The following is a 12,225-nucleotide window of genomic DNA, read 5'->3' as shown; positions in this document are numbered from 1 at the left end:
AGGAATCGCTCCATGGATTGAATTCGAGAGAAGGAATTGCTCCATGGGTTGTTTGACAGCTGCTGGTATCCTTAAATAGACGCATAACTAAAGGTGTTGCTTTGCCTTATGTGGTGTGAGTTTCAGGCCTGTGAAGAGGCAGGAGTGGTCCTGATAATTGAATGACGATAAGAATGGGCAGATGAGAAAAGAAAAGGAAGATGCAAGAACCATCATATAAACCCGAGGTATTCTGTTGGACTTTGTTTGTCCCTCACTGAGCCATCCTTGTATCATCCCTGGAAAATGATCGCTATTCAACATTAACTGCGAGGTTTGGATTTCATCTTGAGTGCTCGGATTAACATTGCGAGGTTGTTAAGATTCTTGCATGTGTGTAGGGATGAGTACCGTTTACGAGAAACAATCTCGGATGATTAAATATTGTTTGACTTTGCAATCAATGACAGTGAAGAAACAAGAAGAAGGTGTGCCACAAGGAACAATGTTTGGTTTTCCCTTACGTAAAGGAATGTAAAGGTGAGTCTTTTTGATCTTCGTTATTAGTCCCCTACCGATTTCACAGGAGTGGACTAGCGGTTTGCTGTCCGTCTGTCTGTCTGTCCGTCCTCAGTCCATCCCACCTGTGGTTTTTCAGACCTTTTTTCCCATACCCTCTAATATATTCAACTGAAACTTGGTACATGGCTTTATTATGATGAGTTTCAGGGTGTTTCGTCAATTTTTTTCACGGAGTTATGCCCTTTTTGGACTTTTGGACCAAGTATGAATTTTTAAACTGGAAAATTTGAAGGAATGTTTCGTGTGTAAAGGAACAACAAAATGGCCTGTTTTGCTTTCGACCAGCAACAACTGTTTTGCTTTTTATTAAGTAATTAATTTACTAATCCATGTTATTTAACTTGCAAATATGCATACAAATTGGATTCAATTATATATTAATTCTGCTGGTTGCATCAATACTACAGTGTGGATATACTGTTGATATAAATGAGGGAGTAAACTAGAGTAAGAATTTTTAATTTAGGCACAATAACCTTGCATTAACATTTAGGCACTGTCAAAGAGCAGAGGAGCTCCTTGTGAGCCAATGACCATCCATATCTGGTGCCCAACTGTCTGTGGACGTCCTCCTGCAGTTGGGTACTCCTTTCTAGGAGGTTGGTGGCAGTATTTGCACTCCGGTCACCATAACACACTTCATTCCGCAAAACGCACAAACAAGAAAGATGTCGTGCATAGCACGATATTTGCAAAATCCATAAAATAAATTTGATCTCAAAAGTAATTGGTGGTTGAATTCAATGACCAAATATGCAACTCCTCATCAAATGTTATCAATCAGATGAAAATTGACAACTTGAGAAATTTAGCCGAGGTTGATCTCAAAAATAATTGGTGGTTGAATACAGTAACCTGATATGCAAATCCTCTTCAACTTTCAAGTCGGTGATAAATTGAGGATTTTAGAAGTCTCACCTCAGTTGTTGACCTTTGTTCTATGTTCACCTCAAAAATAATTGGCTAGTTGAATTCAGTGACCTGAAATATAAACCCTCTTCAAATTTCAAGTCGATCAGATGGAAATTGAAGATTTTAGAAATCTCACCTAAGTTGTTGACCTTTTGACCTCAAACATGGGCTTCTTCCTTATGACAAACTCTGCCATGTGGTGAAGTTTCGTGAAGATCAGTTTAAAATTGTGATCTGTAGGTGATAGACAGACAAACACAAAGAGAACAAAAAATTAAATTGACTGATAATTAATATACTTCAAAAATCTTCGATTTTCGCAAGTAACAAGGCAAAGAAATCTGAAAACCCACTCCGTGTGAGTACCTTCTGTGTAGCTGCCCTTCGCAGGGCAGCTCACCGGATGACGGGATTGGGGCAAAGTCTTCAGGGCCCCCATTCTTTGATAATAGGTGGAAAAGCACGGAGTAACCGTCCCGGTTCGGATTGCGGTGGTGTGTGTCGGGTTGGTGCTGAGGTGTCATCCACCAGACGGCGGTCTTCTCGGGTCAACTGGAATGTCCTATCCCGAAGAGAGGATGGTCACCTGTATCTGCTATCAACTGAGCTCCAGCGTTTGGAAACAGAGGCATTGCATTGTATTGCAGCACTCTGAGGTTTGGAGACCGGATAGTGGGGAGATCATGGCGAGTGGTTACACCTACTATTGGTCAGGTCGCTCTGATGGTTACCATGCCCAAGGAGTTTCTGTAGCTGTGTCCAATAAACTTAATCCCATGATGATTGAGGTTACACTGGTCAACGAGCGTATGAAAGTAAGGATTCGTCACTCCTTGGGTGTCGTTTCCCTGGTCTCTGTATATCATCCGACTGAGGCGAGCCATCTCACCGTGAAGGAGGCATTCTATGCTGCACTTGTCTGTGGTTGATCAGTGTCCCAGGCGAGATACTCTTCTAGTCTTGGGGGTTTTCAATGCATCGACTGGCACTGATAGGGATGGTTATGAGACGTGTGTTGGTCCTCATGGGTCTGGAACTGTGAACCAGAATAGCACCAAGTTCCTTGACTTTGCAAGAAGTCATGGATTTAGGATGGCTGATTCATGGATTCAGCACCCACTGGCTCATCGCTGGAGTTGGTATTCCGATGCTGGTGGTGTGGCAAAGGACATTGACCATGTGCTCGTTCGTTGATGGTCAATGGAGGATGATCCAGAACTGCAGGGTCTACTAGAGTGCTCAGTTCCTCAATACTGACCACAGGTTTGTTGCAGCAACTCTGAATCTGCAGCTTAAATCCAGGAGAATGGTACCATCTGCTAAGGCTTGATGTTGGCAAGCTCAAGGACGAGAGGGTAGCTGAAGAGTTTGCGAACAGGCTCAGTGGGGATTTGGGGGTCTGGGTGTTTGGGGGAATCCTGAAGATTGTGGAGTGCCTTCAAGACTACCATCCTTGATGTTGCCGGTGGATGCCTTGAAACCCACCATCAGGTGAAGAAGAAGTTTGTCTCCAAAGGGACACTGGATACCATTGATCAGAGTCGCAGGCTTGATGGCAGAGTTGAGCTGTTCAGGGAGTTGAGGCGTAAAACTATGTGTGCTGAGTGCAGACAAGGAGGCCTATGTCCGAGGAATCTGAAGGGTTATAGCATCACCTGTGGTCAAGTAATTCTCCTCCTGCTTACAGAGGAATTTGTGCGTTGCGTTACTCCAAGCCCATCCATCGGTGTACTGCAGCTGGAGTGGAGGGTGTTGGGCTCTTGACCGAGGAGTTCAAAGTGAAGGTCCGCTGGACTGGTTACTTTGAGCGGTTGTACCAAGCTGAGCCACCAGTTGTTGAGTTGGATGTCATGGGTGTTACAATCCCAATTGCTGACCCTCCAATCAAATGTGAACCACGTTCGTTGTGGAAACAGGCTGCGGTGAACTAATAGAAAGGGGGTAAAGCTCCTGGGATCTGTGGCATCCACGCTGAACTTCTTAAGACTGGTGGAAATGCTGTGCTTGTGTTCTTGCATGCAGTTTTGTGCTCTGTCTGGAACACAGGCATCATCCCAATTGACTGGAAGAGTGGCCTTGTTCTCCCTCTCTGGAAAGGGAAGGGTGATCGCCAGGACTGCAACAACTACTGAGGGGTGATGCTGCTCACAGTGCCTGGCAAGGTCTTTGCTCGTAGGGATAATTCGCACGTCGGGATAATTTTTTATCGGGTTTGCCAACATCTGCTTGATCACCAGCGCCCAGAGCAGTCGGGCTTTACACCAAAGAGGTCAATGATTGACTGTGTCCTTGTTCTTCGGATTCTCACCGAACGTAGATGAGAATTTCGGAAGGGGCTGCTTGCAGCATTTGTTGATCTCCGCAAAGCATTTGATTCAGTGAATCTGGATGCCCTCTGGAGGATGCTCGGTCTTTGTAGGGTGCCACCAAAACTGATCAATCTGATTTCTTAGCTATATTCTGGAACTGAGAGTGCGGTGAGGTGTGGTGGTTCCATCTCCGACTTATTTCCAGGTGTTACTGGAGTTCGTCGGGTATGTACAGACCCCCGCACTTTTCAGCACTTGAATGGACTGGATTCTGGGGAGGATGTCGGAGAGATCAACCTGCGGTGCATTGTTTGGGAATGTCAATATCTCTGACCTTGATTTCACAGTTGATTGTCATCTTTGCGGAGATGCTGCGCATCCGTATGGGGGCCCTCGAGATGCTGAATGAGGAGTCGGAGCCGCTGGGATTACTAGTTTCCTTGGTCAAAACTAAGATCCAGGCTTTCAATGACACCTTGGATGCTGCTGTCCTGTCTGTACCTGTTTGTGGTGAGGATGTTGAGGTCATGGAGAGATTCTCTTACCTTGGCAATGATATTCATGTCTCCGCATGTTGTGAGCCAGAAGTAAGTGGACATCTGGGTTGGGCCTGGGGAGTTATGGATTTTCTGAATCATGGGGTGTGGTACTGTCAGCACCTATGCAGGAGGACAAAAGTCTAAGTGTTGAAGTCCTTGGTGCTTCCAGTCTTGGGAGATTTGGGTCGATGGACGTGAGACTTGGGACCTCAGATGGAGACTTCACTCCTTCGGTACCAGGTCTCTTCGGAGAATCCTAGGCTATCGCTGGTCAGACTTTTATCCAACGAGCAGTTGCTGAGAGAGACTCGGATGAGATTTGTTACCTGCATAGTCCGTGAGCATCAGCTGCGGCTATGTGGACATGTGGCTCGTTTTCCTGACGCTGATGCTGCTCACCAGATTCTCTCAGCGAGGGAGCTTCGTGAGTGGAGGAGGCCAATGGGCCGACCATGTGCCTTGTGGTTGCAGCAGGCTGATCAGCATCTCAAGGAGATGGGGATTGGCCAGGCATCTGCCTGGGGGATGGCCAGACGGAGGCCCCTGGAATACCGGAGGAAAGTGAACACAGACGCTCCACTCCAACGCATGCTCCCATACCTGACCCTGACCTGACATTGCATAATGGAGGGCTTTCAAGAGAGTTTTGAGGTATGTGCGCTCTTCTTTGAGTTGTCCAGTGCACATTCACATCTTAACCCAGCTAGAAACTGTCATCCTGGTGTTTGGCATGCAGGGTGAGGCATCAATGTTCGCGTTGTCTCTCAGAACAATGTTGTTGTAAGATGTCAGCACAGGTCATTGGTGGATGTTAGTTTGTATGTTGTCTTTCACAAACGGTAGGCAACCTATCTCCAGTAGCCTGAACAAAACACAAATTCCTGCCCAAATCGTCTTCAGTCGAAAGTCAAGTCTGGATTGTCATTCCTGACAGACTTGAGCCCAAAACGATCCCTAGCCAACCCCACAAGTAGGTGGAAATAATTTGACTACTCGTAGGAGTAGTAGACCATACCATTTTATAAACCAAACTGACCAACCAGGTTAACTTCTTCTCCTTCTCTTCCTCTTATAAGGGGGTAGGTGCAATGGTATCGATCTTCTACCCTGCCTTGAGCATGATATTTCTCCATGTCCCTCTGTCCTCAGCCAACTCTCTCCATTCTGCGACCACCCCCACATTATTGATATCCCTCCTCACACAATCTTCCCATCTCAACCTTGGCCTACCTATTTTCCTCCTACCTCAACCTATCTGCTCTTTGCCATTCTCTCTTCCTTATCTGCACCAAGTGTCCAGCCCACTCAACCAGCTTTTTACCAATCTCCCCATCAAGCTTACTTGCACACCATTCTCCTCCCTCGGTTCATCCATCCTCCTGCAATCCTCCCGACGCAGTTGTTCTCGCAGACCTGCAACCTCTGTTGTTGTCTCTGTCAGTGCCACTGTCTCCAGACCGTAAAGGTAGGCCATTAACATCTCCCCCAAAAGGACAATGTACTTTATGATTCTTCACATTGCATACATGGCAACAAGATGACAGTTTGTAGTCGGATCCCATTCTCTTGGGAATTGGAACCAAAACAAGCTTCTATGTTTTTAAGTTGATCTTCGACCCATTTTGTTATAAGTGCTCGTGTATTGCTCTCTCACCTCTTCCCCACATTGTGCAAACGTTTGTTTTCATTACTGCTCAACATGGACTCGTTATCCTACACTGCAGCAGTAAAGGGTTTTGCATAATTAGCCAATGATGTCCCAACTCCCAATGCCTGATGTTGCAGCTCTGGATCATTCTTTTCAATGGCGAAGCAAGAAACAAGCTGCGAGACATGGAAGCAAGAAGCAGAGATAGCTTTGTTTCACATAGCCTGCGTCGCTTGTTTTTTGGCGACGTTTGGAGGAACCAATATCTACAGCTTTATCTATACATGCACCCTGCTTTGCATTGCATTTCTGGGTAAGAATAGATAAAGTACGTTCCTTCAATTTGGACAGTATTCACTTTCTGTCCATATAGTCCGGTAGCTATCTGTGCAACAACTGTATAACTGGTAACAATGCAAAACAATTTCACTCATATAGGCTTGAGTGCGTCCATCAGGTTATGTGTGGCTGACAGGATGGCCAAAAGATACGCACACTCACCTCTCAGCCGTGTAGCCTGAGTTTGAATCCTGACCCAGTTATAAACTGTCATCCTGGTGTTTCACAGGCAGGGCGATTCATCAATGTGTGTGCCGTCCCTCAGATGGACGTTACACGGGAATCCCGTCTGCTGGCATTAGTTGTTGTACGTTAAAGATCACACGGTGTCCTTCGTGAAGAGTCGGTGAGCTATCACCGCCACCATGAACAAATTACAAATTCCTGCCCTAACCAGCAGAGGTCACAGCCATTGCATCAGTGGCACAGCCATGACCTCAGTACAGCCAATGATGCCACTCCTGCAGCCTTGTACTGCCTACAAATGAAGAAGAAGGCTATGTGTGTTAGGTGTGAATGTGTGAGGTATGCGTGTCCCTTAGGATGGATGTTTTGGTGGTGGTTTGAAGTGTGTGCTCTCGAAGGAGTATTTTGGAGTGGTGTGCTGGGCTTCCTGTGCATCATACAGGTGGCACATGCTTACTTGCGTCTGCGACAAGCCAGGTAAACGACTGAAGGGTTATCGTCATAAAATTTACAGCCATGTGCAAGCCATGATCAGTTTGGGACATAAATAAAGAATCAAAGCATTGCAATGTCTCTGCGCTGCTGTTATGATGTAAACCCTCAAACATAGCATGTGTTAATCTAGCATTGTAACAATATCATGATTGTAAAATAAGTACATCAAAGCTTGGTTTCTTGTTGGGTATTATTTATTTTCCGGGTGGAGCTTGAGCTCGGTGTTCACTTTATACCCCATTTCTTCCTTCTTGGTCTCCACCTGAAGGCGACCACTTACGCCTGAGATGAAGGAACTTTATGAAAAACTCTTTCAGCCCCTTGGCCTGACGCTAAGTGATTTCAGGAAACTTGCAAAAGCTGGACCAGCTCTTGGATCAGGGACCAGGCCAGGAAAAGATCAAGGAGGTCTCTGGGTCCTCATGCCAGGAGAGGCCTATGCTACTGAGACCAAGACTCCAGTTAATTGGCTGTCAGTTTTGCTCTCAGGAAGGTAAGAAACACTTCCTGTAAAAGATGAATGCACTCATCTTATTATAATTCACCGTCTGTCCATCCGTCTGTTCCCAGGTACCGCAAAAACGGCTGAACCGATTGCAACCATTTTTTTGAGTGTGTAATCCTAGGACCCCTTGGAGTAAAATAGGCATAAATATAATAACATGACCCCCTTGACAGCTCCCGTAGGGAGCGGGTGCTTCTAGTAATATTAATTTGCTATTACATTTAGATTTCCTATTCTGTTCTCATGATTTTAATTATATATATATATATATATATATATATATATATATATATATATATATATATATATATATATATATATATATATATATATATATATATATATATATATATATATATATAACGAATTCGCGCCCGCAGGCGTGCGATCAGCCGCGTACCTCAAATAGCAACCGCGTCGCCCACCGGACGGACAATTCAGTCGTGACTTTCCGGAGATAACGCCAGAACCCTGTCACGGGTGGGTCTTCAACCTCACGACGGCCGTGCCAATTGTCTACCCACGCAAGATAGGGTCACTCGCCGAACTCGATATACCGAAGTACCTGCGCGGGGAGTCGACCGGGCGACCGTACCTCGACGCAGGTCGGCTTGGGACACGAACCGCTTAAACGGTCCGTTCCGTTCTACAGCGATAACCGAGCGGGTATTATCGCCGACCTCGCCGGATCCGATTCTATTTAACGGGTATTTCAAAACCCAACTAATTATTCCACGATGCAAGATGGCATTTCCAATAGGGGAAAGAAGACGCAACAAACGAGATTCATTTCACAAGCAAGTACATTTATTATTTACACACAACACAAGCAAGGAATCATGCACGTATTTACAAGCAAGGCAAATAGAAAGCAATACAACCAAATATGTGCAAGGCTCATGTACAGTTACTTATACAGTCGTTACTTAACAGGACACGGTGCCACAGCATGCATACAAAAACAAAAGGAAAGACCTCCCCATAGGCAGGGAGGTAGACGGGGTCCGTGGACCTTTATAACGCGGGACCTGGAGGACCGAACGGGTCCCGCGAGACCGTGGCAGGTTACCTGCCCCCCTCGGTGGTCGGCGAGTCGCGTCGCCCCGTCCCCACGGCAGCTAACATGGCCGTGCCTGATCCCGGGCCTCTCGCGTGGCCGGCGAGCTCCCTCCGGCGCTCCTCGCACGGACGCGCAGGTTTACGCCACCCAGCCGGCAGAGCTGCGCCTCCAGTCCGCGTCTCCGGTGCGTCGCCCGGACTTTCTACCGTCCCACGCCTCCAATGAACAGGTCGCTCCACAGGACCAAGAGCGCATGAACCACAGGACCAAGAGCCAGGAGAGCGATGAACCACCCGATGTCGAAACCACCAAAGACTTGACGACCACCACACGAAAGACACAGACCCCGCGTCTCGTGCGGCCTTATATAACTCGGGGCTCCGCCCTTCGCCCCTCCCCGTTTTCGACCTCCTCCGACCGCCTCACTCCTCGTATCCACCAATCGCGAGCGAGCCGCCTCGCCCTTCTCGTCACACCAGCCTCGGAGAAAAAAGGCGGTAAAAAAACCCACACTCACCATTGGAGGTTGCTTTTTCTCCTTCTTTTACGCCCGCGTTCTCGGACCCCTTTTGAACGCGGAAAGGGTCGTAGCGTGGTCTGTGGAGGATGGCGTTTGCAAGCTGGTGTAGTGGCGAAGATGGTTAAATGGTGGTGGTGTTGTGGCGATCGTAGCGTGGTTGGCATTGTGGCCTAGTTGGTGGTGGTTGTTGTAATGGTGGGCGAGATATGTCGGTTCAAAATAACGATAGAAAAAGAAAAACACTATCTCAAAGGGTCGCAGCCTATATCCTTCCCAGGGCCCGTCCCAACATTTTTTCCGATCTTTCACCGTTCAGGAGATTAGCGTGTGCAGACAAGAAAAACAAACAAAAACTTCAAATGATATATAGATATATACATGACCGTTCAAAAGTTTTAGAACACCCCCATTTCTCCAGTTTTTACTGAAATTTAAGCAGTTTAATGTTTCAATGTACTCTGAAATTAAAGAATAGAACAAATAAACAATTGCAGATAAAAAAGAAATCATGGAATCGTTTTGTTGAACAAAATTTAATCTAAAATTTTGACTCATCAAAGTCGCCACCTTTTGCAGATAGAACAGCCGAACATACTCGTGGCAATCTTTCCACAATGGAAATCAAATATTGTTCAGAAGGTTCTTCCCAACACTGTTGCAGAAGTTCCCACAAATGTGTTGCACTTGTAGGTTGCTTTACTTTCACCCTTCTGTCCAGTTCATCCCAAACCAGCTCGATGGGGTTTAAGTCTGGAGACTGTGCTGGCCATTCCATGATTTGAAGCCTACCGTCTTGCTCTTTTCTTCTAAGGTAGTTCTGACAGAGCCTGGAGGTATGTTTTGGGTCGTTATCTTGCTGTAGGATGAACCGCTGACCAAATAGGCGTAGACCAGAGGGTATCGCATGGCGCTGCAAAATGCTGTGATAGCCCTTTTGGTTCAGGGTGCCAGTCACTCTGTGCAAGTCGCCGACTCTGGATCCAGCAAAAGAGCCCCAGATCATCACGCTTCCTCCTCCATGTTTGACAGTTGGTGTCACACACTGAGGAACCATCCTTTCGCCTACTCGACGGTGTACAAAAACCCTGCGTGATAAACCCTGCGTGTTGTATTGTATTGTCACTGAACTACGCCCTCAAACTTTTGTGAAATCGTACCAAACTTCTGGGCTGCACCTACCTCTCTCGTGTGTAAGTCCGAAAGGTATTTTTATTTGTGGGGGGGGGGGGAAATCCTTACTTAAATCTTCAACTTAAATTGCTTATAAAAATGTATTATCACGAATATTGCAAATATATTTGCAAAATAAATCTTTGAATTCTGCTTGGTGTAAATCATGATGACACGGCATCTCATGCACTTATCCTCAGTTAAAACAAGCCGTTCTCTCGAGTGACGTGTCGTGCGGTGTTTTGAATGATGTGGAGGTGAGGCGTTCTTAATAACGTGGCGGTGAGGTGTTTTGAATTGTGTGGCGGTGTTTGTCACAATGTCGCGACATGTGGTGAGGCGAGCGTCGCGAGTCGATCCACGTTAGTATATAATATTTCACAGTTTTCTTGTGTTGTTCATATAACTAGCATCAGCACTCACATCCTCCACTCCCTCTGGATGGGAGTGCCCATCTCTGTCCACCTTTGGTGGGCAATTTAAAGTGGCGATAATTCCACCAAGTGATGTTTTCTGGGACACACTGGACACCTAAAATGATTTATGGGACATGTTTTAACCACATTTGGCCTTGCTGGAGCACACTGTAAAGTTTTTGTGTTGTAAAATTTCAAGTGGTCAATTTTAAAGTTTTAATCACATTCAGTAGTCTGCAAAAGTATTCACCTCCCACCAAAGTTTTCACATTTTGATGCCACCTGAGCTTATTTCATGATGCTTTAAAACCAAACTTAACATATAAGAGTCTTCACAAACTACTCCAAAGTGATAAAGCTAAAAAGTGCAGATAAAATGTGACTAAGTTAGTGCTACACTCACAGCTCACAAAATCACCGAAAGAACAGCTATACTTTACTTTGTGAATAAAGAAATGTCCTAGTACTGTGCTGTAGATTGGGGAAGAGAGGAGGAGATTGGGACCATACTCTGTGCAGAGCGTTGGTGCTGCTTAAGCAATCTCCTTGGCTATTGGGCACAATCATGGACAGGTCGCCATGCTGGCACTCATTTTGCTGACCTTGGAAGGATGACAAGCCGAGTTAACCCCACCTGGTATCACTTCAACAGCTGAGTGGGATTTGAACTCAGGATCCAAAGCCTGCCACCCTAACCATTAAACCAACACCAGGCATATATTGGCAAAGAGGCATTGTAAAAGTGTTGTCTTAGAAGTGAAATTAGATGTTATTTGTCAAATGGATGCTGGTAAACGTGCCTTTGATATCGCCGGGTTGTTAAGTTTGCCTCCGATCTATAAATATGCCCACGTTCATTGAAGAAGGACGAAGTAGAAGACGTACCGCCACCTTTGACCGCTTCAGGAAGAGGTTTCTTTTTATTTAAAAAAGCTGATAATTGTTTTTATTGATTTATTAATCAATATGTGTACTTGACTATAACTATCATTCATCAAAAAAGGGTAATATTGTTACGGCTGTGGAAATTCGCAGAGCACCATATAGGTCCTTAGATCAGTTATGTCGATAAGTCTGTGTTCAGATAGATTTCCCCACCGATGTTTAAAGGGATTTATTCGTGTAACAGGGCTGTGAACTTTGAGTTAGCCATTTTTCTTTCACTATCGTTATTTTGGACCAACCGCCATTACTACCACCACGAAGCTCCACCAACCACGATCGCCACAACCACCTTCTCGTCAACCGCCAACATCCCCACAGACAACGAACAGCCGCCTTCACAACAACCACCGTAACCACCACTGCCCAACCACACCACCCTCACGACCACCCTCACGACCACCACAAAACGCCAGCCATGCCACCATTACGACAACCACCATAACCGCCTTCACCACAACCACAACCGCATTTTCCCCTCGGCACACGGTTGCGAGGGGCCTGGCATTCATTGGGGGAGAACGGACGACGGCCCCCCCCCCCCCAACGACGGACCCTGCGAGTGGATTCTCAACACGTGCAGAAAAGAAGCAACGATCGGTAAAAGGAGAAGATAAACGAAA

The 12,225-nt window shown here is 46.1% G+C and overlaps 1 protein-coding gene across 13 annotated transcripts in view; it reads left to right on the top strand.

The window, feature by feature from the left end:
• Nucleotides 1–12,225, top strand: part of POPDC3 (popeye domain cAMP effector 3) — a 42,150-nt gene that overhangs the window by 1,128 nt on the left and 28,797 nt on the right. For 2 of the 13 annotated variants that reach the window (XM_085880532.1, XM_085880524.1), the window contains exons 3-7: nt 127–313; nt 450–519; nt 6,107–6,282; nt 6,851–6,971; nt 7,258–7,482. In XM_085880532.1, coding sequence (XP_085736658.1) covers nt 6,126–6,282; nt 6,851–6,971; nt 7,258–7,482 — 503 coding nt within the window. In that variant the 5' untranslated portion in view covers nt 127–313; nt 450–519; nt 6,107–6,125. Of the gene's footprint in view, nt 1–103; nt 314–449; nt 520–5,470; nt 5,787–6,106; nt 6,283–6,850; nt 6,972–7,257; nt 7,483–12,225 lie in introns of those variants that run through there. The other 11 variants (XM_085880527.1, XM_085880530.1, XM_085880534.1 and 8 more) reach the window with 11 other exon arrangements.

This window comes from Eptatretus burgeri, chromosome 5 (genome assembly GCF_056783735.1).
Source record: "Eptatretus burgeri isolate ZD-2024b chromosome 5, Ebu_testis_v1, whole genome shotgun sequence".
Lineage (NCBI taxonomy): Eukaryota > Metazoa > Chordata > Myxini > Myxiniformes > Myxinidae > Eptatretus > Eptatretus burgeri.
This window is presented reverse-complemented; position numbering and strand designations above follow the sequence as displayed.